Source organism: Lytechinus variegatus, chromosome 2 (genome assembly GCF_018143015.1).
Source record: "Lytechinus variegatus isolate NC3 chromosome 2, Lvar_3.0, whole genome shotgun sequence".
Taxonomy (NCBI): domain Eukaryota; kingdom Metazoa; phylum Echinodermata; class Echinoidea; order Temnopleuroida; family Toxopneustidae; genus Lytechinus; species Lytechinus variegatus.
Window position 1 is genome coordinate 14,791,449 of NC_054741.1, and position 26,242 is coordinate 14,817,690.

Genomic DNA, 26,242 nt, shown 5'->3' on the forward strand with positions numbered 1-26,242 from the left:
AATCTAGTCCCGAAATTTGATTTTAGTAATACATGTGACTTATAAAGCACCAAAGCCACGGACTGTGTCTAGTTAGTACAGTGCTCAAGCTGCATAAAGAAATTAACAAGACTAAAAGAAAGGTTTTAATAATTTTTTTGAAGTACTCACCAGAGACGCAATTTTGTAAGCAAAGTAATGATAATAATGCTGTAATTATATAAACAAAAACATAAATCAGTCATGACGTTAAATTTTGCTGTCATGTTAGGGTGGACTTTGAGGAGCCCACAATTTACAAGATTTGCTTTCTAGTGGGATCCTCAATTTTCACAAAATCATATATTTCTTTGTATTTTATTATAAAATGTTTATTTTAAGTTCATTCAATGACCTTGATGCATGTATTGTTTATGAATTGACTTATTACGATTGTATTTACTTGGTTTATATCATATATATACCGTTATGTCTCTATGGTTTATAACTTTAAATTTTGTGGAAAATGAAATGAAAAGATGATTTGCATGAACTTATATGGATGCACATGCACCCCATGCCCACTCCCCAAGCTTAGGGGACACGGGAGGTGATTATTTAAGTCAATAAATGAAAAAAAATGTATATAATTATATGAATCCTAAAATTCATTGATTCTTTTTGTACGAGAGATACAGTACGGTGCGATCCGGCGCGCGCGCGCTGCACTGCATGCATGCACTAGCTAGCACTGCATGCACTGCAGTCGATCGCGCACGCGTGCAGATCAGCTGGCATCATATCGGATACCGGTACATCGAGCGTATCGGTGTGCCACCAAAATTCTGATGGGATATTTTCAATTGAAGCGGTAAATGTTGGAAGCTCTTGATGTTTGTGTGAATATATTCAGATGCAGAAACTTTGAATGATATTTGGATTATCATTTTAATTTGCAACACTTCAGCGGCCGGAGAGTTTCCCGTAGAGGTAGCTAGCGTCATTCGGCCGGTTTTTGCTGCATGCGTGCAGCCGACGCCGCTGCGGCCAGTGGAGACGGTACGGTAGTCGGGACGGCTCTGGGAAGGCGAGGGATCATTGCCATTCAGATCAGCTGGGCCGGGTTTGCACAAAGAAAGACGGTCATCAGGGACTTCCTTTCGCTCAACCTCGTGGAGTTTAATCGTGTGGATTCTTAATTTTAGATAATCTCTAGAACAAGCAAGAAATATTGTTAAAATGGAAGGGAGTGAGAGGGATTGCAGTGTTCTTGGAGGCCTATTTCAAAGTGTGATTAATGATATGAAGGTGAGTATAAAGTCTAACTGTACTTAAGACTCTAAGTTTAAGTTCTAACTAAAGTAAAGACTAAGTTAATGTTCGGACTATAAGTACTAGTAGGCCCTATAACCTCTAAAATAACACTGACAACATTAATATAAATCTAGCTTAAAGTTTAAACTAAGGACAAGTCCACCCGAGCAAAAAGTTGATTTGAATAAAAATCCAACAAGCATATTCCACTGAAAAATTCATCAAAATTGGATGTAAACAGAGCTACCAAGTCTCACGCATTATGTGTGAGACTCAGGCATTTTGGACTCTTGTTCATCCCCTCAAATCTCTGTCTCACGCAACTATCACAGCCTATCCCCATATACATTGTACACAATGTCTGTGATCTCACTCAGATTCACAGAAAATCTCACGCATAGCTGGTCTTTGAACTCTCTTGGCATCTCTGTGTAAAGAAAGTTATGACATTAAGTTTCGGCTGCTTGATTTCACAAAACAGATCTACATTTAGGCCTAGATCTATGTGTAGACTGTAAAGTAGAATGTCTATAGTATGCACATTCCAGTCTGTATGGTCTATGGAAATAAGGGGACTGATGACATCACTCATATTTCTTTTGTATTTTATATGAAATATTCAAATTTTCTCATTGTCATGTGAGACAAAGTTTTATATCTGCCTAAAAATGTAAAATAACAATTTTAAAGATTTTATGGTTCAGTGAACTTCAGTCAAGACTCAATTTGGTCCTTTTTGTCAAATCTGGAAAAATTGAATTCAAACAATAAAAAAACAAAAGAAACAGTGAGTGAGGGATGATTCTATCATCATTTGCATGTGACAAAATTGTGCATATATATACATTTTACAATGTCATAACTTTCTTATTTTACATCTGATTTTTATGAAATTTTCAGCAATATGCTTGTCTGGTTTTTCTTTATTGATTAAGAAAAACATTTTTCTGGGATGGACTTGACCTTTAAATCTTGATCTAATGTTGTTAATTTACTTTTTAAATTTGGCATATTTTGGGAGGAGGAGTGGAGTCCACTTTATACAGTGTAACTTTCATTCATTGAAAAATATTTTGACACAATCAGAATGGAAGACGGATTTAACTGCAAATTGATGATAAGCCAGGCGACAGGATAATTACCAGCAGAAGATGTGTTAGATTTTTTCATTTATTATTGGACTGGATTTCATAAAATTTGCATTTTAAAATCTTGTGAATTATGATTTGCTTTAGATTTTGACATTAAAAAATGAGAATTATTGGAGCTCATATTTCACAACTTTTCCTTTCCTCTTTGATTTTCCCCTGAGTCTTGGTCATGGAACTTTTTTTTCCAAGTGCCCCCTACATGCCCAATGTACATGTAGGGGGCACTTACAATCTGCTCAATCTATCCGCCAGACCAGTGTATGATTTTTACAGAACCTCATGAAACTGGTCAAACCTATACAGTGTGGAAAAGGTGACCTCTTGTTTGACCAGATAATAATTCGAGTGAACTGTCTTCATGGTTTAACCATTGCAACCAACTTTTTATGTTTTCATTTGAGTGGCTTGATTGTAGGGTGATTGGCCTACATGTACATTGTATGATAACTGGTACTGTACATGTAGCACAAACCAAAAAGTACATGTATTGATTTGAAGAGTATAATGTGTACATGTAATTTGAAGCAGTTTTCTTCATGTTTCAGGAAATATATCATGTTTCCACCCACCTGAACATAACTTGTATACTGGATAAAATCAATTTTACGAACAGCTGTTTTGATGTTTAGGAGTGAGGACATCTTTTGAATGCATATGCACCCACAAAGGATTTAATACTCAGGTGAACAATTGGTCACAACTCCATAGGTACTTTGTCTTTCCACCTGAGTGAGTTTTGGAAAGTAGAAGAAAACAGCTAGCTGATGTTATTGTCCTTTATTCTCCTTGTGTTAAGTAGCTTTTAGGGTTTTAAAAGGCCTGCTGGAACTTAATGAATTTTGGCTCAGACAGATAAACTTTCTCTCTATAAAATAAAATGCTTTCACTTTCACATCATACCTGTTCATGTACATTGTACATGTAAATGGGTGTTAAAAACATTTTCTGTACAGTGTAAATGCAGGTACATCTACACTTGTATGTAAATTTGTATTCTAAAATTAAAACATGCAATGTAAAACTTTACTCTATTGGTTTTTGTGCTTGTTTATTGAGGGATGTTTATTCACTTTGAGTACAAGTAAAGCAACTGCTCATATACATGTAAAGCAGTACAGTGTCATGTTGACAGTACAATGTCTTAGTCACATTTTCTGTTATTTCAGTTTGAACTTTGGACTTGTGTCCACAAGTGAACTGCAAATGTACAGATCAACCAATTGATTGAATGCATTGAACAAACACCAGTTTTGAATGCATGGATCCATGGAAAGGGACAGCTTTGCCTTTCCAATATAATTGATGCTTCTTGAAGGTCAATTATTTACATGTAAAAAAAAGGTCATTTATTTCAAATTTCACAGTTTCTTTTTTTTGTGTTATGATAAATACTTCAAATATTATAAAGGAGCTGTGCAGATTTCATTTGACTGTGACAATTTCTGGATAGTTTGTATTGTTTAGTTGATTAAAATACTGGTAGTGTCTTTATCTATTATTAGCTGTGAAGTATTTCACCTGATTTGTATAGTATTTTTTTATTAATGTGATTTGTGAAAGTACATGTAGGGCCTACATTTATGTATAGGCCTACCACTTACAGTAGGCCTACTATAGATAGTTTTATTGTTTATTGAATATCACAAAATAAAATAACCATTGGTGTTGATTAGAGTAAAAAACAACTACTTAAGTTGAGGAATCCAAAATTTCAATGTTAAAGGTACCGGTAAATAAATTTGGATTCGTATATAGGCCTGTACAAATGCTACAAATTGTACAGCATTTCAATATCTCTCCAGTATACATGTACGTATACATGTTTCAACACTTCTTTCTGACAAATATCTATTTTGTGTCCAGACTCACACCTTTATTTGAAGGGATTACTAAAGACACTGAGTGTGAAGTGAAGACCTGGTCATATTTCTCTTTTGAATCGCCTTCAACCCAGGGAATTATTATTAATGGACTCATAAGCAATATGCACCTTTCTGTTAAAATTGAGTTCACTGGCAGGTCACACAGCGTGGTCTTAATTGCCAATCGAAGCATAGCCACATTGAATCTCTGTCCACTTCTGCGGTGCTCAAGTGATACTGACTTTTATTTGGCCAGCATTGTAGCATTTCAAATGCACATGCTACTCTATTCAAACTTCTTTATTCATTTCAAATTAAAATCAGATTTGAATAAATATTATAAGCGCCTTAAATTTCAAGAAACAGAAATGTTAGTTTTTGATTGACGTCCATGTTTTTTTGTGATGTTATTTATAAATGCATGTTTTCTAGGAGCCTACATGTATTGTCATATTGGAGCTCAACTCAGTCCATAATTTTTATTGCTCACTTGCTTTGCTTTCTTCTTTTTGTATTTTGTACAAGTTGTCCTCAATGAGCTCAATCACTCACTCAATTCTCACTCCCATCATAGTCCTGTTTGCTTTGTTGAATCTTCATTTGTAATTTACAATGTGTACATGTACCTTTTCATTTAAACAAATTGCAATGTAGTCCTAAATGTACATTTATTGTGATATTTGTATTTGATATTGAAAAGGAATGCATGGGAACACGCTACATGTACAGGTATGTACATGTATATTAATGCAATCCTTTTGGGTGCAAAATATTGTGAATATTATAGAAACTTTAGAAAGTGTAACAGCATATTTTATTACCAGTATTCTACATGTATGTGGGCATACATCTGTACAGAGTTTCAGACTTTCAGACTCCTTTCTTTTTGAGTTTTGTGAGCAAGATTTGCAGTCTTTTAGTTGTGAATGTCACATGTCACACAGAGCAAATAGCTTTAAGGTCTTGTTTTCAAATTCCAGTTCAGGTTGTTCTTTTCCTTCAAGAAAAAATTTAAATTGTGGTGCATTTGACTGGTGGAGTTGAGGGATATCCTTTGTTTGGCGATCACTGAATGAGTGTTGGTACAAGTGCCGTAGATGATGTTACATAATTTTAAAGTGCTTTGGAATAGAATATATTGCTACACACAAAAAAATCAAACATTAACTTTGTATATGTTTATTGTAATATACAGAGAGAGGAATTCCTCCATGGTCTTTTGCCAGTACACACTGCACCAGCCAGATAAAATGTCAATGAGATTAGTGATTTAGTGCACACCCAAAAATAAATGCATTAATTCATCATAATATAGCTCTATAGGCGGTGCTGCACCATCCCGAGTTTGCTCAATCTCGAGATTTTAGCCCGATCAGCCCTCTTCGCGATTAATCTCGAGATTCAAGAAACCCCGTCTCCACCATCGCACGAAGAGCGATTCTTGCTCGAGCGAGGCAACAAGCCCGATATTCCGAGCATGCGCACTTTCGATCTTGGAGTTTCAACGGCCCGCGCTTTTGAATAACTTCCCGCGATATGCAATCAAGTCCATGTACTCTTTCGCCGAATTCGACCGTTGTTATGCAACAATCCTCTCAGCTCAGCCGCGCTATAATTATAAGCGAGTGAAGTATTCTTCGTTTAATATGATGGCGGACTCCGAGGCAACGACAGAGGGGGAGAGGGAGAGAGGGGAGGAAAGACATGAAAGAAATGCTATTTGCTCACATTTTTGCGAAGGAATAAGACAATGCTGTCAGTATTGTTATTGACTATGACCATCGTCGATAATGAGCGCCTCCCCCATCGGTCTGGTCTCTCCCAAAATCCATTCACGGGGGGCTTGACACCATCGTTGCTGATTGGGGAATTGATGAACGCTATGATAAAGTTGACTTTCGCATGCGTTCGGTATAATCGCTGTTTATGTTTTACCAAGGCGGAAATGGAACGCGAATTGCATTATGGACTGAAGGTCATGAATAAATTAACCCGAGTCCAAACCCGAGTGCGTCTGCACCTACGAATTAGCGCGATAATTCGTAAATAGCGCGCTATTTTGCAAATAAACCCGAGTTGACTTGGGATTGCAATCTCGAGATTAATCCTACGAACTAGCGCGATAATTGCGTCTGCATTACAAACAATCTCGAGATTTTTCAGATCGGGATAATTTGCCGGATCAGAAATAGCGCGCTAATTTGAAAACTCGGGATGGTGCAGACGGCCCTTCAGTTATTATCATGGATGCAGTGCTGTGCTGTGGGGAGCCATTTATTGATTTCTACAGTAGTACTGTCTATGGACATGAAATATTCATATTTTTAACATACTTGTATGTACTGCCTCCATACTAATGTGTACAGTGCAGAGTGTGCATGAGTGCACAATTTTTAACAGTCTACTGTAGGCCTACATATGTTTTTATTAATATACACTCCTGCAAGGGAACTGACAGGGTCTGCTGTGATTTCTTTGAAATTTCAGCTATTTCACATCATCTGAAATCAGATGATTGTGAGGGAATCGGCAGCATCTAATCATTCCATGTAGAAACAGGCTATTTTTGAAGCATTATCATTATTTAGTCAGAAAAGCAAAAGGTGTCAACTTACTACAAAATAGTGCATGTACATACATAGCTGATTTCAAACAAAGGTTTTGTTCTGAAATTGTAGGCCTACATATGTTAGCAGTGATTTTATACATGTACCCTTCGCAGTTAACTCAGACACTGTCATGTGATATCTTCTCTTCTACTTTAAATTGTGATTAATCAGCATTCTTTGTTCAGACTCCTAAAAACTGTCTTGTACATGATGGAATTCACATACTGAGTATTTATAAATCCAGTGGTTTATGAAAGGAGCTCTTGCAATTAGTTGTGTTTTTGCCTTCCCAGATTACATCACTGCAACTGTGTAGTACTGTAGTGTACATGTGGGTCCATGTTGCAACAAGTCACAACATCTGTACATTATTTATATGAGGCTAAATGAATTATTAGAATAAAATGTAAATGTACATGTACATGTACATTTAATTTGCATCCTAAAATAATGCTCCTTGAATTAACTTCAGGATCCTCTTTTACTGTATATCAAATGCTGAAAGTATACGGTAATTGAAAAAAATCAAAAGAATTTAAATTCAAACATAATGCTTGACTGATGATACAGTGAACTTCAATGGATTTGCATACAATCCTTGCTTACATCTGTATATCCTGCTTCAGTACATTTCAGCTGATCAAATAGTAAGCTACATACCATGCTAGTGATGCTACTGTTCAACACATTGTGTGGAATTCACAAAAGAGACCCCATTTCGATTCACTTTAAACATTTTATTTGATGATTTGACATTTAAAAATTCATAGGGTATGCATTAATTCCTTATTATCAAGCCCTTTTAATAGAGAAACAAAAAGTTATTGGAATTGCCAACTTGGTCACTTTTTACAAACATTCACTGGTTTTTGTATGCAGTCCTTTATTGCTGGGCTTATCATCTTTATATCAGTCAGTCAAACAAATCTACATGTATTTTATACTGTTCAGTGTTGACAATATGTTTTGATTGTACATTATAATTTTTCATCATCAAAGTTTTTTCTGAATGGGTTTTTAATTCAATAGAGTTTTTTAGATTTGCAAACTGGAAAGCAGGGTTAGGGTTAGGGTTTGATGTTTATATCCAAAAACATCTTTGGTCAAACCTGAATGTCCCAATTCAATTATTACATGTATGTCAACGCTGGGATTTATACCACCTAATGACCAAGGCACTGCACATCCATTCAAGGATCTAGAAAATCAGCACTCTTCCCAACAGAAATCACTCCTCATTCTCTCTTGTGTCAGAGCAGTGGAAATTGTCCATCATTTGCATTAATGGGAGAGTTATAATGGGTTCAAATTGCTCCCCTGATAACCATCCCTTGTGAAGTCTTTAAAATCTCCCTCCTTGGGATTCATGGAAATGAGGTTCTGCTCCAGGGGGTTTGGATTTGTAGCAAAGTCTTGGCATTACGCAGCCATCTCTGACTGAATGAGCAATTTAAATTGATTCTGATTTGAAATATACATTAATTGCTCTTGTTTGATCCTTGAAAAAGCAGCGTAGTCTTCTAAACTCATCACCATACTCACGTGAAGTTTTGTAGAGGAGACGCTACATGTACATGTATCTCTCCAATAACAGTGATTGTCTTGTGAGCTCTATAAAGAGTGGAAGTGATAGTCTGAAGAAACTTTTTAGTGTAGGCCTACATGCACATGCTACGCCAGTTGATGCATGGAATGTACAACATTTCTACTTTTACATGTACATGTAGTTAAATTCATGAATATCAAAATGTAGGCCCTATCAGCCTGTTCCCATTTTCTCAAATTTTCCCATCCAGTTGGTTTGCCCTTGTCGAGCTACAAGTATATCTCAGTGTCATTCTCCTTGTGCTTATTCTATTTGTTTGTTAAAACTTCATGAATCTGAATCATGATTTGACATAAAATGTCTGGAGGCCTAGAATGTAGTCCTACTTGGATTGTATCACAATTTGTACCCTATGGCCTCATCACTTTCTGTCATCAAGAATCCTTGTGTCTCCATCATAAATATTCTGTCAATTCTCTGTCCGCATCATGTGTCCAAGTACCATGTACCATGTACAATGTATATGTAGGGCCGATGGCAAGGGGGGGGGGGGTGTCTGCCCTGAGTTATAGGTAAAAAAAAAGACATGAGGGGAGAGAAATGAAGCCAGAAGAAAGAATACTTTAACAATGAAAAGAAAGTCAAGACTTCATTATTTATACTATGCTACGTACATGTACATGTACTTCAAATGAAAAATGATGTCATCTCCACTCCTGGATTAAGGCCATTTTCCCTTCTCCCCACCAAGAACATACACTGATACTGCCTCTTTACAATGGGTCAAAATCTGAAGAGTAGGTACTGGTCTGGTAGTTCTTTTGTTCTGTTTTAATGATGATTATATTTATTTTAGGGCCTATTTGTAAAATGTTATGACTACAAGTACATGTAAGTAGATCTGTCCAGACTGACACTTGTTCAGCTGAAATGTGGCAACACTTGTGGTGGTGTGGTAATATCGTGCAAAATACCGCACATCTCAGTCTTCTGATCATTTCACCTACAGACATTGGCGAAAACGTGCGAATCCTGCACTGCCTATAAATCCCATTGAATCAACAATGTTGTAAACCACAGTGGTTTTTAATTTGACAACATCCAAACTGGCCTTTACACTTTTTACACTGTCTGAAAGGGTGCTTGTCAAGCCGCCTGCATCATGAGACAACATGTCATGCATTGTTGGCGTTTTCAGTGTATTTTCCAATTAGCGTTCATCTCTCTTATTACTCTGTCAAGTACACAGAGTCTTGTCTCCCGAGCCATTTTCACACATGTGGCCTTGTTGCCTAGCGACGGGTATTTCATGTGCCATTATCCTCATGTACTCGTAGACATGTAGTCTCGAACGCAATGCAAATTATGATTTAAGCCAAGGAACTGTGGTGGAAACCTTATACAAATATCTGCCGCAACCTCAAACATTTCAATTTGTACTGGCATTCTCTGTTATGCCACATACTTTAATGTGTAATTTTAGAGTTATTATACAACTTTTAATGATGCTTCTGTTGTATATTGGCCTAAAATTACATGTACATGTACATGTAGCATGGTGTTGTTGAAAAAAAAAAAATCGTCCTCAAATTTATCAATTTTCTATACATTTCCAGATCAGGCCTACACGTACATGTATGTAGTCAGACTTGTCAATGAAATTCAATCATTTCTAGAAAGTGATTTTTTAAAAGGAAAATATCTTCTTAAAAATGTATGTGTATATTGTATGTTTACTGAACGTGTATACATGTATGTAGGTCTACCACTTTATATTCTTATGAATTCATCATGCAATTATTCATGAATACCAGTACATGCATATTTGATTTCTGTGGTTTGGACTTCAAGAATTCTTTACATGTAGCAGTTTGTTGGGAAAGGAGGAAAGTCTTGTCCACTGTTAATCTTGCATGAAGTGAAATTTTCGTGGCAAGGTCGGGATTATTACTTTTTATAAAAAAGGATTTGCTCTTCTTTTACTTTATACTGCATGTCTTGGGTTAAAGGGGCTAGGTTTGGTCGTACAATGAAAATTATGTACATGTACATTCTCCTTGGCATTGTAGACTGACTTTAAGTGCAAGAAATGAAGAAATAGATGTCCAGATGTGTTTATTTTTTTTAGCTGAGTGAAATCAAGACTACCAGGAGCGGTTGTGTTTGCCTGTCTAACCACAGATCCCAGGTTCAAATCCACCTCACAACTCTTGTAGGTTTACTGGAGCCTACATTGTGTGTAATTTTCCTGTTTCAAAGACATACATGTAGACTATTTTTCATATTGGAAACTAGTCTTCCGATATTCAATGGAAGAACCATGAAGAGGGGACTGGAGCACATTTAATAAGAATCCATTGCAATACAGGGCAAACCCTGGTGTACATGTAGTTATCCAACTGCACACCCCAAGTACACTTACATATAAATATAATCAGGAGAGACCTGAGGGTCACAGTGATTCAGTTCGCTTTTCACCTCGAAGACTCCAAATCCCAAATCAGTAAAAATTATTAGACCGTGCACACATTGGCAGTTTTTGCAAAACAAAATCTAGGGCCCCGAAACAAAAAGGTTTAGCGATAAAATGAAACGACCATAGTCAAGATCATCAGTGCATGCTTATTTTGCTTGGAGACTGAGAACCAATCAGAATTGTTCTTTCAAATTAAATTATGATTAATCGCTAACCTTTGTGTTACGGGACCCTGGAAGGGTTCTGTATCCCTTCCTAGATGAATTCTTTTGGGAATTTGGGGCATAGTTGCGGTGCTATAATGGAAAATATGAGTATGGAAGATAGACTAGAGTATGTGGAGGAGGAGGTCCTCGAATGTGCTTGAGCCTTTCTTGCTGACAACACAAGCCCCCAACCGACAGAGTCCCAGTGGAAGAGGATACCGTCTGTGGACTCATGCTATTGATGAGTAACCTGCACAAACCTGAGATGCATAAAATGTTAATTGCTATCTATGTGATGAGGGGACATCATAAAATCCCCTGGATGGGACATTTTTAGCGGGGTAAGCCGTCTTCTCCCTTCCAACTTCCACCGACTAATGGAGTACACGGCTAAAGTGCGGCTTCACTGTTTACGACCGAATATGATCATGAATGTGTGACAAGGTTACCTCCCGAAACGTGCATTTGCTGCAGATTTGCCATAATTAAAGTGAAATCGAGCATGAGTCATGGGTTTCATGCCTCTTTTTTGAGGAAAGGGAGGACCCCCCCAAAAAAATGCTTTGTTTTATTTTTTAGTGAAAGTATTCAGAGATATTTAAACTTAAACTTGACAGTGATTTCTGTTTTTGAGGTCAATTTTAAATGCAGTACATGTATGGAGGGAAACATGGAAATAACTTACAGAGAGATTAAATTAGCAAATGACTTTTGTGTTAACTTTCATTAATCATTTTTCAAAATACAATTAAAGACTTGGCTGTTTATTGTATGATGAATGACACATCTTTGTGTGTGTGTAAAGAGTTTCTATACGCTCACTACAATGTACATTTATCACAAGGACTTTGCATACTGTACATGTACATACATGTATGTATCTTAGTATTATTCATATTTTCAAGTAATATCACATGATTTTACCACATGTTCCATCATTTCTTTATGGTTTTGACTGTCATACTATGTGTGAATGTCATCTTCATACATGAAGCGTTACCTGCAAAAAATGTCAAGTGTATAAATGTTGACTCCTGTCACTTTTATAATGTTGTAAAAAAAATGGAACCATATTAATGAAATAATTGTTTTTGCATACATATAGTAGATTAAAATCATTCCCATATTCATGTTTGGTGTAAATGTGGTATGATCTTCAGTAGATATGGACATAGGACATTTTTTTTTTCATTTTGATTAGTATTAGTTTTTTGACATGTAGGGCATTCTTGCACCAGCTTGTCAATTTGTTCTCCTGTGGGCTGTAAACCACATACATGTACATGTTTGGAGTATTTTGCCCAATTGTACTTGAGATGTCTGAGTACATGTGTGGCTTGTACCCATTCCACTGCACCATGTTAATAAAATTGGTGTTACCTGTGGTAAGGTACAAGCTGACTAGTAAAAGCCACTGAAATGCAGTAATGTGACTGGTTGAAAGTAGGGAAGTAAAGAACTCCAGAGAAATAGCATTTCGTAATTCCTAACATGGCCGAGATACATGTCAGATGTTTGATATTTGTATGAATGTACATGTAGTTGAATGGGTACATGTAGGTCATGGTTATTATTCTCATAAAGGACTAGTTTCACTCCTCATCTTGTTCTTGAAGGAGATTTTCATTTATTTTCTTTATGTGTCATTTTTTTCACAGTCACATACGCCTCTTTGGGATGATTTCTCGAGCAAAGCCGGCAAGCTTCACACACAGCTCAGGTTTGTTCTAATTATATTTATTTTTTATATTGTGAGACATATTTTTGTATGAAATTGTTTTATTCAATTCCCTGTTTAATTCTTAACATTTTTAAGCAACCTTTTCACTTGTGCAAGTACTGTTAGTTCATATCCAATGATAATTTAAATGCCATATTTCTAAAAAGTTATTTAATATTTAATCTAAATTTCCATTGTTATACATGTACATGTATTCTGTGTGTCTATAACACATGCACATATATGCATTCACACCTCCTATACCTTTAACATACAAGTACACACTCATTAAAGAAGACTTCAAAAAAAGTAACAGCTCACCATCTAAACAGATGTTGACCAAATGGTGATTTACAGCTGTTTTATAACATCTGCATCATTTGTTAATACTAACACTTTCCCAACACTTATGTTGTGCCGGACAAAAGCGAGTCATTTTGAATCACTTCTGTTTGCCGTATGTTAAAATATCACAAAATGATTTTCTTTTGATTTACATGTAGATGAAGAATGAAGCATAAAAATAGAGTGACATATGGCGTTCTCATTCTAGTTGGTATTTTCCTGTCGCCATTTATTTCTAATTCAAGATGGAATTGGAGTAATTGTGTTCCCTGCATGTATAGCAAAGATTTATGGACATTCTGACATGTACATGTAGTTGTATGTAATAGAAGTTTGAATCGTTACAATTTTAGAACAGTTTGATTGATAATGATTTTTGTATGTTGCACTTGGATGCTACCAAAATTGTCATTTAAATGTTATACAGTTATGACTTTCTCTATACAGTATATACAGCCTATACATAAAGACTACAGCATGAACTAGAATTTAATTCGTCATGCGGACGAATTAGGTGGTCTGTCATGATTTTTCATTCAGAGTCGGCTAGTGTATAAAATGAATAATTTAGATATGATTGATAATCTTGATTCTAGACATCCTAAGAATAAATTTTGACCATTGCTCAATGTGATTATTAATGTTTCCCATAGACTTTACACGTAAGCAATTTTGAGAATTACAATTCCAATATTGCAAGTGAAAAACGGGCATGATCCCGGCATCTGATCAAAAAGTGAAGGGCACATTACCGAAAGCCCAGAATCTCAGCTATAACATATGAAAAGCTCCGGCAAAACTGACAAGAAGAAATGGAGATATGGCTCACGAAATAGAGGAATGTCGAATCTAGTTTTGAGAAAAAGTCATGTCCCATAGAGATTACACACAAAATACATGTGATATGAAAAAAAAAATTATAATCTGTTTTATCTTGCTAAATTTTAACTTTCATACCTTTTAATTATCATAAAGGATCATGTAAGAGGTGGCAAAAAGAAAAAAAAATGAAAAAAAAAATCATCTTTTCTACCCCAGGAATCGAACCTCCGCCCTCGAGAAAGCAAGTCAAATGCGTTATCCATTGAGCCACGATATTCCCCATAGAGATTACACGTAAGCAATTTTGAAAATTACAATTCCAATTTTGCAAGTGAAATACGGGCATGATCCCGGCATCTGATCCAAAAATGAAGGGCACACTTCCGATAGCCCAGAATCTCAGCTACAACATGTTAAAAGCTCAAGGAAAGCTGACAAGAAAAAATGGAGATATGGCTCACGAAATAGAGAAATGTCGAATCGAGTTTTGGGAAAAAGTCATGTCCCATAGAGATTACACGCAAAATGAGGAAAAATGATATGCCTCTTTTCATCGCTGTTTTACGCAATGATGCGTTCCTCAAAACGAATATTCATGTAACTGAGTAGAAAGAGTACCTTCTAAACTACAACATATCGAAATCTGGGCGAAAAATGATTTATATTCGAGAAGTTACAGCCAAATTTGCATAAATTTGATGACGTCATTTTTGAATAAATGAAATTTTTAGTTTGGGCGCCTATTTGATGACGTCACGAGATAATTTAGGGACAATGGTGACATGAAATCAAATTTACAACTCATAATCTATCGATATATGAAAAAAAATTGGGGGTCAACGGACTATTTAAAGAGCTACAGTGAATTTGCAATAGGCATGTTTTTGCCCATATATGGCCTATAGTGAGAGCTCGCGCGCACACGTGCTGCAAAGTTTAACGGGTGTTAATTTCGTTATTAATGGTTGTAGAAGGTTGATCAAGGTATCAAATTGCTCAGAATTTTATTAGCAATGCAATGATATTAAAAGAAACGGTTTTTCTGGGTTGCGTTAAGGTGTAACGCGCGGAAACGCGCGCGCATATGTGCGCGCGCGCAAATTTTTGGAATGCTTAAAATGACCTGAAACGTACCCAAAAAAATTTATAGGTCATTTGGACGATTTTTTTACCTTTGACGCGCGCGTACGCGCGCGTCATGACCTCTACATGACCTTTGATGACATTGGCATTTGAACCCTGACATGAAGTTAATGTCATGTAAATATTGTTAATTTTTGATAATTGATAATGAAGATATGATCAAATGAAGAATTTTACAAAATGGCGCGTAGATGACGTCATCATGACCATATGACCTTGAAAAGCTTATTTTGCCGTCTCTATGATAGATTCTATATATGACAAAAAAATCAGCAAAATTGATTCAGCCAATTTCGAGAAAAGTTGGCGACAAAAAATAGGTACAATGAATAAAGATAGGAAGAAAGAAATAAAGAAAATTCTGACGAAATCAATAGGTGATCTGTCATAGACAGACCACCTAAAAATGTAGCATTACATTCACCTTTTGATACTCATTCATATTGTAATGAGCATTGAAATTTTTTCCATTCATAATAAAACAATGTTAGCATTGCATGTGCATTGTTATTATTTTTGTATTAGAAGAGAGATAAAACTAATATTATTGTTTTACACATACATGTATGTGTAAAGCAAGTTTTGTATTCTGATATCATTTTTCAGTAACCATGCAGTGATTTTAATTACTTTTTGTCTGATGAGCATGGTTGCAAAAAAAGAGAGAAATCACTGAAAATTGCAGGGGATGTAATTTTTTTTTGCTCGTAATTTCACTTGGATGACATGCAACATGAATCTTTCATTAGTCGGAAACAAAACATGAATTAGATGAGATTCTTGGCCAAACACGGAGACAAAAGCAAACATTTACCGGGCGATCCTTGGAGTGATTACTGCCTCGGAAGGAGAGTGCACGCCTGGCCAATTTTGTCACTGGCAGGGAAGATTGCTTACATTTAGCCCGCTTCACTAATTCTCTGTCATAATCATACAGTATGCTTATTCTTTCATATCCACAATTTATACAAAAAAAGATGACTCATCGCTTTGTGAACAATCTTTCATGATTTATGGCGGTATAAGCATAGGAATAAAAGTAGCAATACATCAAGGCAGTTATGATGACATTTTGGCTCAAATTCATTTCCTATCCATGTATCTAAAGACATGTACCCCTAGAATTGCCTGGGGATGGCGAAGGGGGAGGGGGTAATAAGATGTGAGTGGAAAGTCGACTGCCCTCTTCCTTTGTAATTCAAGGCCCTGGTTTCCTTTGTAAAGTTACTGTCCCACAATAGCTGTCTGGCCTTATAACATAAACAGGTAACTGAAAAGTTTTTTTCTTACATGGTATGACCAGGACATGTTTTATAGCTTAAATTCACAAATAAAACTAAGATATACAATAGTAGTAGAGCTCCGGAGAAGCATTTTTTCACGATTTGTGTCTGTGATTTTCACTGACTATACAGTGTAGCTTAAAATAGCAAATGTCCATGAAAATCATTACATGTATGGAATGCTCCGATGGAGTCTCATGCTTACATTAAATGTCATTATAATCTTCAGCGCTCAGCATTAACCCAGGAAATTTATCATAGGTCTATATCAAATGATTGGATCAGGATATCAATGAAATTACATTTGTAGTCTGGACCTTCTCATGCTAATTGATAATTAAAAGTGAAAAAAAATGAAAGTAGACCTGTGATCTCTGAACCCATGATTTACCTGCTTAAATGAGGTGAGTAAGATCATATTAATAAATTATTATTTTGAAAGTTAAAGTGCAACTGAAACCACACATATTCATTGCACCTATAATTCATCAGTTATGTGAGGCCTGTTAAAGGGTTCATACACAGGAGGGAATCCTTCTGGTTTATTGGTACATTGACAGGACAGATAGTCTTCTGTCAGATACCATGACTCTAATGTCATCTTATCATTAATCATCCAATCCCTTTATTTTTCTGTTTCTCTTTCTTTGTTTGTGTGTTTAGGGCCACCATCACGGTCCTGTCAGCCTTCTTGGATGCATTCCAGCGGTTGGCTGATGCTGCCACCAACACAAGAGGTAGGCAACGTGGGGGTACTCAATAGACTTCATGTTACATGAATATCGTGTGAACCAGATTACATGTAGCTCTTTAAAATATAGGCCTTCATGTACATTGTTATTCACATAACAGAGTAGTTTGTACGCTATTATTACAACAGCCTGTATTGGTGGAAAATTGTTCTATACAAAGTTCTGTTTTAACTAAACCTTCATTCCTTACGTTTCCATAAAAAACTTTAAACAGGTTAGGTTAGAACTTATGTGACTTGAATTTGACAAAACTGCTGTCAGACACCAGCTTCTGGAAAATGGAACCCCCTTAAAACATGCTCTTGAACATTACAATATATTTTGCTGAGTAGTGCAGTAACTCTACAGATTATTTGCTTTTCAAATATAAAGCTGCCTCATTCTTTCTGTTTCGAAAAAAAAGGTACAATCATTAGATTACTTTCATGTCTATCAATAATTTACAGAATTCCACTAAAGTAAAGACTGAAAAAATATTACATCTGCCAGTGTATTCAACATTTCATGCCGTGTTACTTTTAATCAGAATAATTCATGGGTCATTTATATCAATCCAAATGAACTATAAATAGCAGGTCAAATCGCCATGTATAAGCCAGTGGACTTATGTAATACCCCCCTGATTCACGTGAACTTGCGTCAGCATTGGTTGATGATGAATTCTAACCGGGATCCGCCTGAACTGCTCATGAACTTGGCTACTTGCAATAAATACAGCAAATATAGATGATATTTCTACTAATCCGCATCCATGCAGTTGGAACTCGATATCAAGGATATTAGGTTGATTGGAAAAATATTCAGGCATAGTCGGCCGTCGTGGCTAAAACAAAGGGAATCCCCTAATATTTAGATTAACAAAACCTCCAGCGCGAGGGTTACATTTACGATCGGACCTACAGTACCTGTAATTGTACAAGCACTGGGTAATTTAGAAAAGCTGAATTATGAATTTATCTGATTTGACAGAGATGCTACTTTGTGTGGTTGAGGAAAACTGAGTCACCACTTAATTATTGGATAAAAAGCATATTCATTTCTCTTCATGTTCATATTCCATTACATGTATATTCAGACCACAGTATCTTATTCATAAATATATTTAAAATGGTATTGGTCACAAACTGAAATTGGGGTCATCGTACTTGCTAATGGAATTCAGAATCCTGCTCAAGATAAAAATTAAATTTGAGATTTAATTGTGTATTTATTTATTTTTTCATCAATGAAGGAATATTTTGTTTTTAGCAAATTTTCTGTTTTTTTATAAAAAGAGATGAGAGAGAGAGAGAGAGGGAAACAATTTTTGTTTTGAATTTGAGTGGCTTCCTTTTGTAAATCCTCTATTGTTGCGGTGTTTTCTATGATTTGGAAACATGTTTTTCCAACAGCTCAAAGCTTTTAATCCACTTAACGCTCACAATGGTGATACTGTTATACTAACAATGAACTACAAATAAGATCAATCAGTACTCCAGGCAGAATATGAATGGTGTAAAGTGAATTCGGAACACAAGGCTGACTGGTGTGTAGGGTTCCAATGCATTTGTACGTAAAATCAGATTGGGGCTTGTGCTCAACTTTCACCATGCATATACAGGCTGAAGACTGAGAAAGTGAATTTGGAGGGTTTATAAATTGAATATTTCTAATATAAAAATGCAAATTTCTTATTGCAAATTTGTAATATCTTTTTGAAAATAAAATGTATTTTTTTTATTGAACATCTTTCATATTTGTTTTTCCAAAGTTAAAATGCAAATTTGAAAGATTAATACCTAATACTTTTCCATCAAACTGTATTTATTTTCATATTAAGATAAGGAAACTAGTCACTCCCTGTTTAAAGGATAAGAACTACAGGTTTCTTAGTTGGCATATTTAACTAGCAGCCTAAAATGCAGGGTATAGAACAAACTTTATAAAATATAAAGGGCAGGAAGGGTGGAAAATACATGTAGTAGAAACAGTATTTAACACAGGAGCCTTTAAAATATTTTGTCGCTCCATGATCTGATTTAAAGAGAAATTCCAGTAGTTGCAGTAAACACTGATTTCATGAGAAAGTCTGTAAAACAAGGCTTAATTGTCAGTATATCATCAAGGATCTAGATCTGGTACAGTTACATAAACTGAACTTTGTGAAATCTTGAAATCTATGCTGAAAAATGTCCACACCGAAGATCCCCAACACAGATAAGTGCACGTGGGACAATGTATAAGTATTGCTTTGAATGTCGGGCCCAACGCTCTACCCAAATCCTGTGCTTATTTACTGATTTTTCAGCAATTACACAATTTCTTCCAGAATCCTTTGGCACATACATTTTATTTATACAGACACTTTGGTGGTCATTTCATTGGATTCTGTACTCATTTTGATATCATTACCAAAACTAGCATTTACCTTTAAGGATGATTTATCCCTTTCCAATCTTTTATGTTTACCTCTGTAATCTCCATACTCCCTGTAGCACTGATAATATTCAAATAGCAAACATTTACCCTGTATGTAGTCCCAAACACATATGGAAATAAAGATTTATGCATTGCTAATGAGATTACACTTTTACTGACCCCGTCAAAGTCATTACTGGTTAGGTCATTATCTCTTGAAGAATACATCGGCTCCTGATGCAGTCTCTACCCCAATTTAAGTCATATAAATTTGATCAGTTATAATGTACATGTAATTGAGATTGCATTGTGAATATATTTTAGTTGTCTATTTACAAATAATATATGAACAATAATTTTGTTGCTAGTAATGACTTACATTTATGTGTGACTTATGTGTACTTTTTAAAAATGCATGCACATCTGGGGGCTGTATTCACAAGGTTTAACAAATGATTGTATGGCAGACCTTTGACAATTGCAATCGATCATAAAAATTATCTGCACAATCAATTGTAAATGTTTGTGTTACTGGGGCTCAGGTTGAACTGTATTTGACTGCCTTGTGTTGGTACATGTACAGTATATGACCGGCCTCCTTTATGCATTCCCCAGATATAGCTGTCTTATTATCTCATCTTCATTAGCAGAGTCTTGACTAATTAATTGAGTATCCTGTTGTTGACTAGCCCCAGGGGTTAGTTTACTACTTGGTAATCATAAAGGGGGTCAGATATGTTATGGGTAGGGGCAGGGGGTTGATTGTTTGTATTATGAGATTACACAATGGGAAGTGCCCTGTTTAGTGAATATTATAGAGAGGGATTAAGAATCAATTTAATTTGAATCACGCTTGATAGGGGGTGGGACTAACATTAAAGCGTAATACTGTATCAGGCACACACTTCTGCAGCAATGCTTGCCAGCATGGGGGGGGGGGATGGTGGTTAATTATTTTTTTGCTATTACAAATACATGTAGAATAGATAAGGGAAGGCATTAATAGGGAAGAGATATTTCATGTTGTTAATTACGCCATTTTCCCATCATATCCGTATCAAAATACTCTGTTAATGCCTTTGTCTGCTATGTGCATGTAAGCTATCGTGTTCAAGTATCTCACATTTTAAATGATCTGAAATTGAAAAGGACTGTTCAATTACATTTACAATGTACTTTATAAATCAGATACATTCATGCACATGAACAGTTGTTTCATGGGCATCATGGCATTCACAATTTTCATAATAGGGCAGCTCTAGCAGTCCTTTATTGTGCGTAAAAATTACACAAATGATGAATAGTATATGTAATAAACACTGTCAAATACATGCACAGGAAAAAAGAATGAAGGATTCATAAATGATCTCATTGCTCTTTGAAACGTGAAGCCTTATTTGATACCAGCAGATTTAATGAAGGGATATGCATGCATGTGAAGTGCATGCTCTTCTGCAAATTATATACCACTTTAAACTGAATAGGATGAACTGGCTAGCGTATTGGAGCTACCACAGGTCTGACATTTCCAGCTTAACTTATATTTAGAATATGTCATGTGATCTTTGTGGAAATGGTAGCTTTTTGGCTTGTTTTTCCTGCGAGCGTATAAAATATTTTCATACCTTTAGAATGCAGGCCTATTAATTTTTTTACATAATTTCTATATTACGAATATCAGGATGCATGGGCCAGCTATCATAGACATAATGCTTTATTAAATAGCAGCTATAGAGGATTATTTCTTGATGTGTACATTAATATAAACATACATGTATATCTACTTGTGGTTTGTTAAGTTCTTTTTCAAACAGCAATAATTTCATTTTTATGAGTCCTTCCAATGAAACAAGCTATGGCAAAGTTTTATGGATTTACTCTCTAGAAAGTGCTCTTAACCTGCAGTATATTAAAAATTAAAAACCCTTTTAAAATGTAAAACCCTTCTACTTTTGACGTTACTGGTGTTGATAAAAAATTGATGATTTCTATGATTGTAATGAAATACTTAAGAAAAAAATTAAATAGCTGAGAGCCATAGGAAGCCTTTATACGGATTGTCCCTTCCCCCATCACCCCCATCCCCCAAACCCGGTCTAATACCAACCAACATTTTGCCCACCCCTGCACTACTATATGCACAGATGTATAGACGTCTCTTCAAGGGGGAAGCTGTAAATCTCGTCATTGTAGCCGACAAATTTGGTAGATTGATTTCAAGAGTCGGGGCTGCAGAAAATTCCTGCCATTCTTGATAATGAGCATGACTTTAGCAGATGCGTATATGGGTCTTGTGTCGTTTCAAAGGGTGCGTTGCTGCTTCTTGAGCTTGTTCCGCAATTGCTTCAAACATGGTTTTGACTTGTACGCTATTTACATTTTACGAGGTGTAATGATTTTGATGTTGCTATTATTATTTCGATTTGGAGCATGATTTGTTTCCAAGGCATGAATCTGTAATTCATGGCCATTTGGATTTTGCGTGGCACATGTTCCAAATGGGATAGGTTCTAGTATATTTTTTTTAGACTGGAGAAGTTCATTTTTGATACTTGCATAGGCCTACATGTTTAAGAAATTATGTTTCTTGTGATCATAAGGATCAAGATAACGATTACCCATTAGGAGGAATGCTCATCGACATGTATTGAACACTTTACTTTATATTACATTGATTCTTGTCTGATTCATGACTAGATACATTGTATGAAAGTCTTTCTAGGCAAATATGTATCAAAAGGAACATGATAATTGATCAAATGAATATTTGGGTATGCACAGTGAGGTCTAAGACAAGTTTACAGAAAATGTTGTTTGTACCTCCTCTGACTTTAATATTAATGAGATACAGATTTCTTCCAAATTTGATTATATTAGAGTGATGAAAAATAATCAAATCATATAAATGCATGACCCTGAACTTGAGACAGATTTTATTTAGGTATTGTTGTGATAGAGCTCCTTATATTGTAAGGTGCCAGTGCTGTAGTATAGCGATTTTTAGGATCCCTTGTGCATTTAACCTTGCATCCTCTCTCTGTCTACATTTCCCCCTGTATCTGAAGTAGTTTTCAGATAATTGCTTTCCTTAGCACAGTGGTATCAATTTGCTGCTGAAATGTAAACTCCCCGATTTAATCAAGCTGAAGAAATGGCTCACTTTCGTCTGCAAATTAATTTGATAACCACGTGCCTTCGCCTTGATCGTGCCCTTTTGTACCTCCAATCAGACTGGGAGGTTAATTCATTCCAAAGAAATCTAGTCCATGTGCATGTGTACACACAAGTTCATTTGTATATGGCTTAATATAGCCTACATAATATACGCTGAGCTGGGTCGTCCCGTTACTCTCAGCTTGCTTGTCCTGTACCATGCATACTCGAGTGCTCCCGTAATATTTTTGATATGGTTAAGTCGAGGGTCCGGTAATTTCTCCCCCAACTGGATTAAGAGAGGAAAATGGAATTGATTGATAAATATTGGCAATATGTCTCGGTATTTCAGGATGTTTTTTTTCAGTACCCAATCGGCTTAGTTGTATCGGTTTTGAGATGCAATGTGGTTTCTTGGTCGGCATCTTCATTGGGGGTAAAATTATGATGTCTGCGAGAGGAGAATGACTTCTGTTAGTTTTTCCCTTGAGTGAATTATGGATTCTCTGGATCTTGGGAAGCTCATCTCAAAGAGATTTTAATGGTTACCTCAATAGTGCCCTGGGATTGAGAGCATATGCATGGAAGGATTGCATTAGATTATTTTCATCGCTGTATTAATGGATATCTTATGGAGAGAGAGGGGAGAAAGAGATAATAAGCAATGAACAATGTAGTATGCTGCTTTTATTTAACAACAATCAGTGCATCAGAGGTCTCTACAAATAGGCCTACATATTAAACAGATTTTCCAAAGTTTTTAATTTTGTCAAAACTCTATTAAAAGCTAATCTGTGCCCATGAATTAGTAGCAGAATTTGTCTACTCTGATCTAGAAAATTATCTTTCAATTTTTCATGGCACATTTTGATGGAAATTACATGTAGATTTTTAGATTTTGATTTAAAAGTAGGCCTATATGTCTTGAGTCAGACCATCGACCTACTAGTAGTACACCCTTGGTCAGATGGATTCATTGCAGTTATTGGCATGGAGCAGGGGTACATTCTGATGGGGGGGGGGTGAACTAGTGACTAGTCTCCAACTTGTCCGATTCAGACTGTTCTTTCCTGTCATGGGTTCAAACCTTCAAGTTGGGTTTGACCTCTACTTGCACTGAGTAGACTTCCATCATTGAAGGCCTCAAGTTATCCAGGTTAGGAAGCCAGGGGTTGAGTCAATGAGGATGGGATAACACTGACCTGGTTGTGAAGGTGCATTTCTGCTGATGAGTGATGTCTTTGGGGGATATCCTCTACCATGGCTGTTGTCATGCATTGTTGTCAATAAACTCTGTGTAGGGCAGCACCAATGATACGTTGACTGGAGGATAATTATTTTTTAGTAAACTCTACCAAACTCTCCATAAAAATAAAATAACATTCAATAACCTTGTTAATGTATCGTTGCTGATGAATTTTATAGGACACTACCAAGTATCCTTGACAAGAGGAGAAATACTGTTGGACTTCACCAAACCCTCCAGAAGAGTAAATCTAATACCCCTTTCACAGTGCGCTTTTCACCGGCGAACTTCACCGGCGAAGTTCGCCAGCGAAGGGGAAAATGTCCAGTATGAAAGGTACACAGGAGAACTTCACCGGTGAAGTTCGCCGGCGAACTTCTCCACCTCTAGAGGTGGAGAACTTCGGTGAAACAGCCAGTATGAAAGCAAACCGGAGAACTTCTCCTCTTTAATGACGTCAGAGGTCAAATTTTTTCTCTCCCGAAGTCCCCTGCACCGAGATTCCGCGCGCAACTACTTGCAAGCTCAGCTGAATGCTGTGGCCAAGTAGATACCCTCGAATCGCCCATTGAACTTTCGCCGGTGAAAAAATGTCAGTGCGAAAGGGTACATTTTTTTTTTCGCCGGTGAAGTGAGGAATGCGAGGCGGAGAAGTTCGCCGGTGAAAAATGAAGAGGGCAGCGTGAAAGGGGTATAAGAATCTTGTCACATGTGAATCATTCATTATTCATACTCTGGTATTTGGTGACCAAAATGATGTTTTCACCATTTCCATCCGAAACTTATTTCTCTGGCTGTATATTTTCATAAGGAGCTTGTTTCTGTTTCGTGCATTTGCTTATCATTGGATGATACTTGTATAGGATGGCTAATCAGTTGACATTTCATCTTTATACTGAGGTCAAAGGAACCATTGTCAAAAGAGTGGCTTTTGAAGAATCCCATGTTTATCATGTGAGAAAGGATCACATATCAGCATGCATGTGACAGTGTCATTGAAGAGGAAGAACTTCAGTTTATTCCAGGGTTTTCTGTTTTCTCATTCTATATCAGATACAGAGTAAAGACTATATTTATAGTTGATGATGTGTGGGAATGCTATTTTCAAGAGATATATAATTTCTCTTGCAGACATTTTGTGAGGCCCTAGCTGTTGACATAGAAACCTTTAAAACCTACATGTAATAATGTGAGATTGATATTTGTAGATATTGTCTACTCGATATGCAAAGGGTTGTTTTCTTTCAGTGTATTTTCTGTAATGTATGAAGCATCTATCTGCTTTTGATTTACTAAGAGTTAACACCTTTCTGGCTCCACGCAGAAGAAATGCCACTGAACTAGAAGTTCTCTCACCCTCCTCACCACAAGGCATCAAACATTTCTATTATTTGACCAGCTTGCAGTCCTTGCCAACTATAGGGCCTACATCTTGGCTTTACAGGTTTAGCGGACAAGTCTTAAAGGGCATGGTACTTCCTCTGAACCTTAGTAAATCCTCCCTCTAAAACCCTGAATAAATCTTTTCCTCTATTAAAAGCCAAAGTAGCCTTCTATGGGTTAATCCCATTCTGTCAGCTTTGTAGCCACTGGACTGTTCTAACAAGATTTGGGGTTATTAGACCAATAGAGTGTCATAGGGTTCAATACACTCCCAATGATGCTTGTGTGTGCTTGCATTGTAATTTTCTAATTGATAATTATATGTCAGAAAGGATGATGCAGTTAAAAAAAAATGATGAAGTTGGTAAAGTCTGCTATACATACATGTATTTACATAGAATATGTAGGCTTAATACAGTTCATCTATCAAGCTCTGAGCATAAGGTTCTTAACTAGGACTTAATACTCCAAAAGGAGTATTAAGTCCTAGTTCAGGTGGGTATATGAATGCAGAAAATGGTTATTTAGAATTTTAGGCCTAAACAAGTTGTAAATTACTGGAGTTTTGATGATCAAGTCAGTTTGAAAGCACCCGAGGAGAAATTGACTTGGAAAATGTGTAAAACTAGCCAACAATTTTGCAAACTTCTGGCAAATGTTTTATTCCTACAAACTTGTTGCAGCTCTTAGGTGGTCAAAGGTTAAATTTTCTTGATTCTGGCAAAACCCCAAATCAATTGCTATAAAATATACAGTGCATCCCACAAAAAATGAAACCGAGATTTATCGATAATTTATCATAACTTAATCACAAATACAATAGACAAATAACCTACCATTGTAAAGCTTAGAATCTCCTCTTTCATCTGAAATTAC

At 36.2% G+C, this 26,242-nt stretch overlaps 1 protein-coding gene across 1 annotated transcript; it reads left to right on the top strand.

Annotated features, from left to right (window-relative positions):
- Positions 1 to 725: 725 nt before the first annotated feature.
- Positions 726 to 18,437, top strand: LOC121407405 (protein MTSS 2-like). Its single transcript, XM_041598461.1, has 3 exons — positions 726 to 1,266; positions 12,781 to 12,842; positions 17,099 to 18,437. Exons 1-3 carry the CDS (start codon positions 1,198 to 1,200, stop codon positions 17,196 to 17,198), a joined length of 231 nt encoding a protein of 76 aa, XP_041454395.1. The 5' UTR covers positions 726 to 1,197; the 3' UTR covers positions 17,199 to 18,437.
- Positions 18,438 to 26,242: the final 7,805 nt, after the last annotated feature.

Coding starts and splice junctions, on each gene's coding strand:
- LOC121407405 (XM_041598461.1), top strand. CDS start 1,198: ATGGAAGGGAGTGAGAGGGATTGCAGTGTTCTTGGAGGCCTATTTCAA. Junction 1,267..12,780: donor GTGTGATTAATGATATGAAG/GTGAGTATAAAG, acceptor TTTTTTTCACAG/TCACATACGCCTCTTTGGGA. Junction 12,843..17,098: donor AAGCTTCACACACAGCTCAG/GTTTGTTCTAAT, acceptor TTGTGTGTTTAG/GGCCACCATCACGGTCCTGT.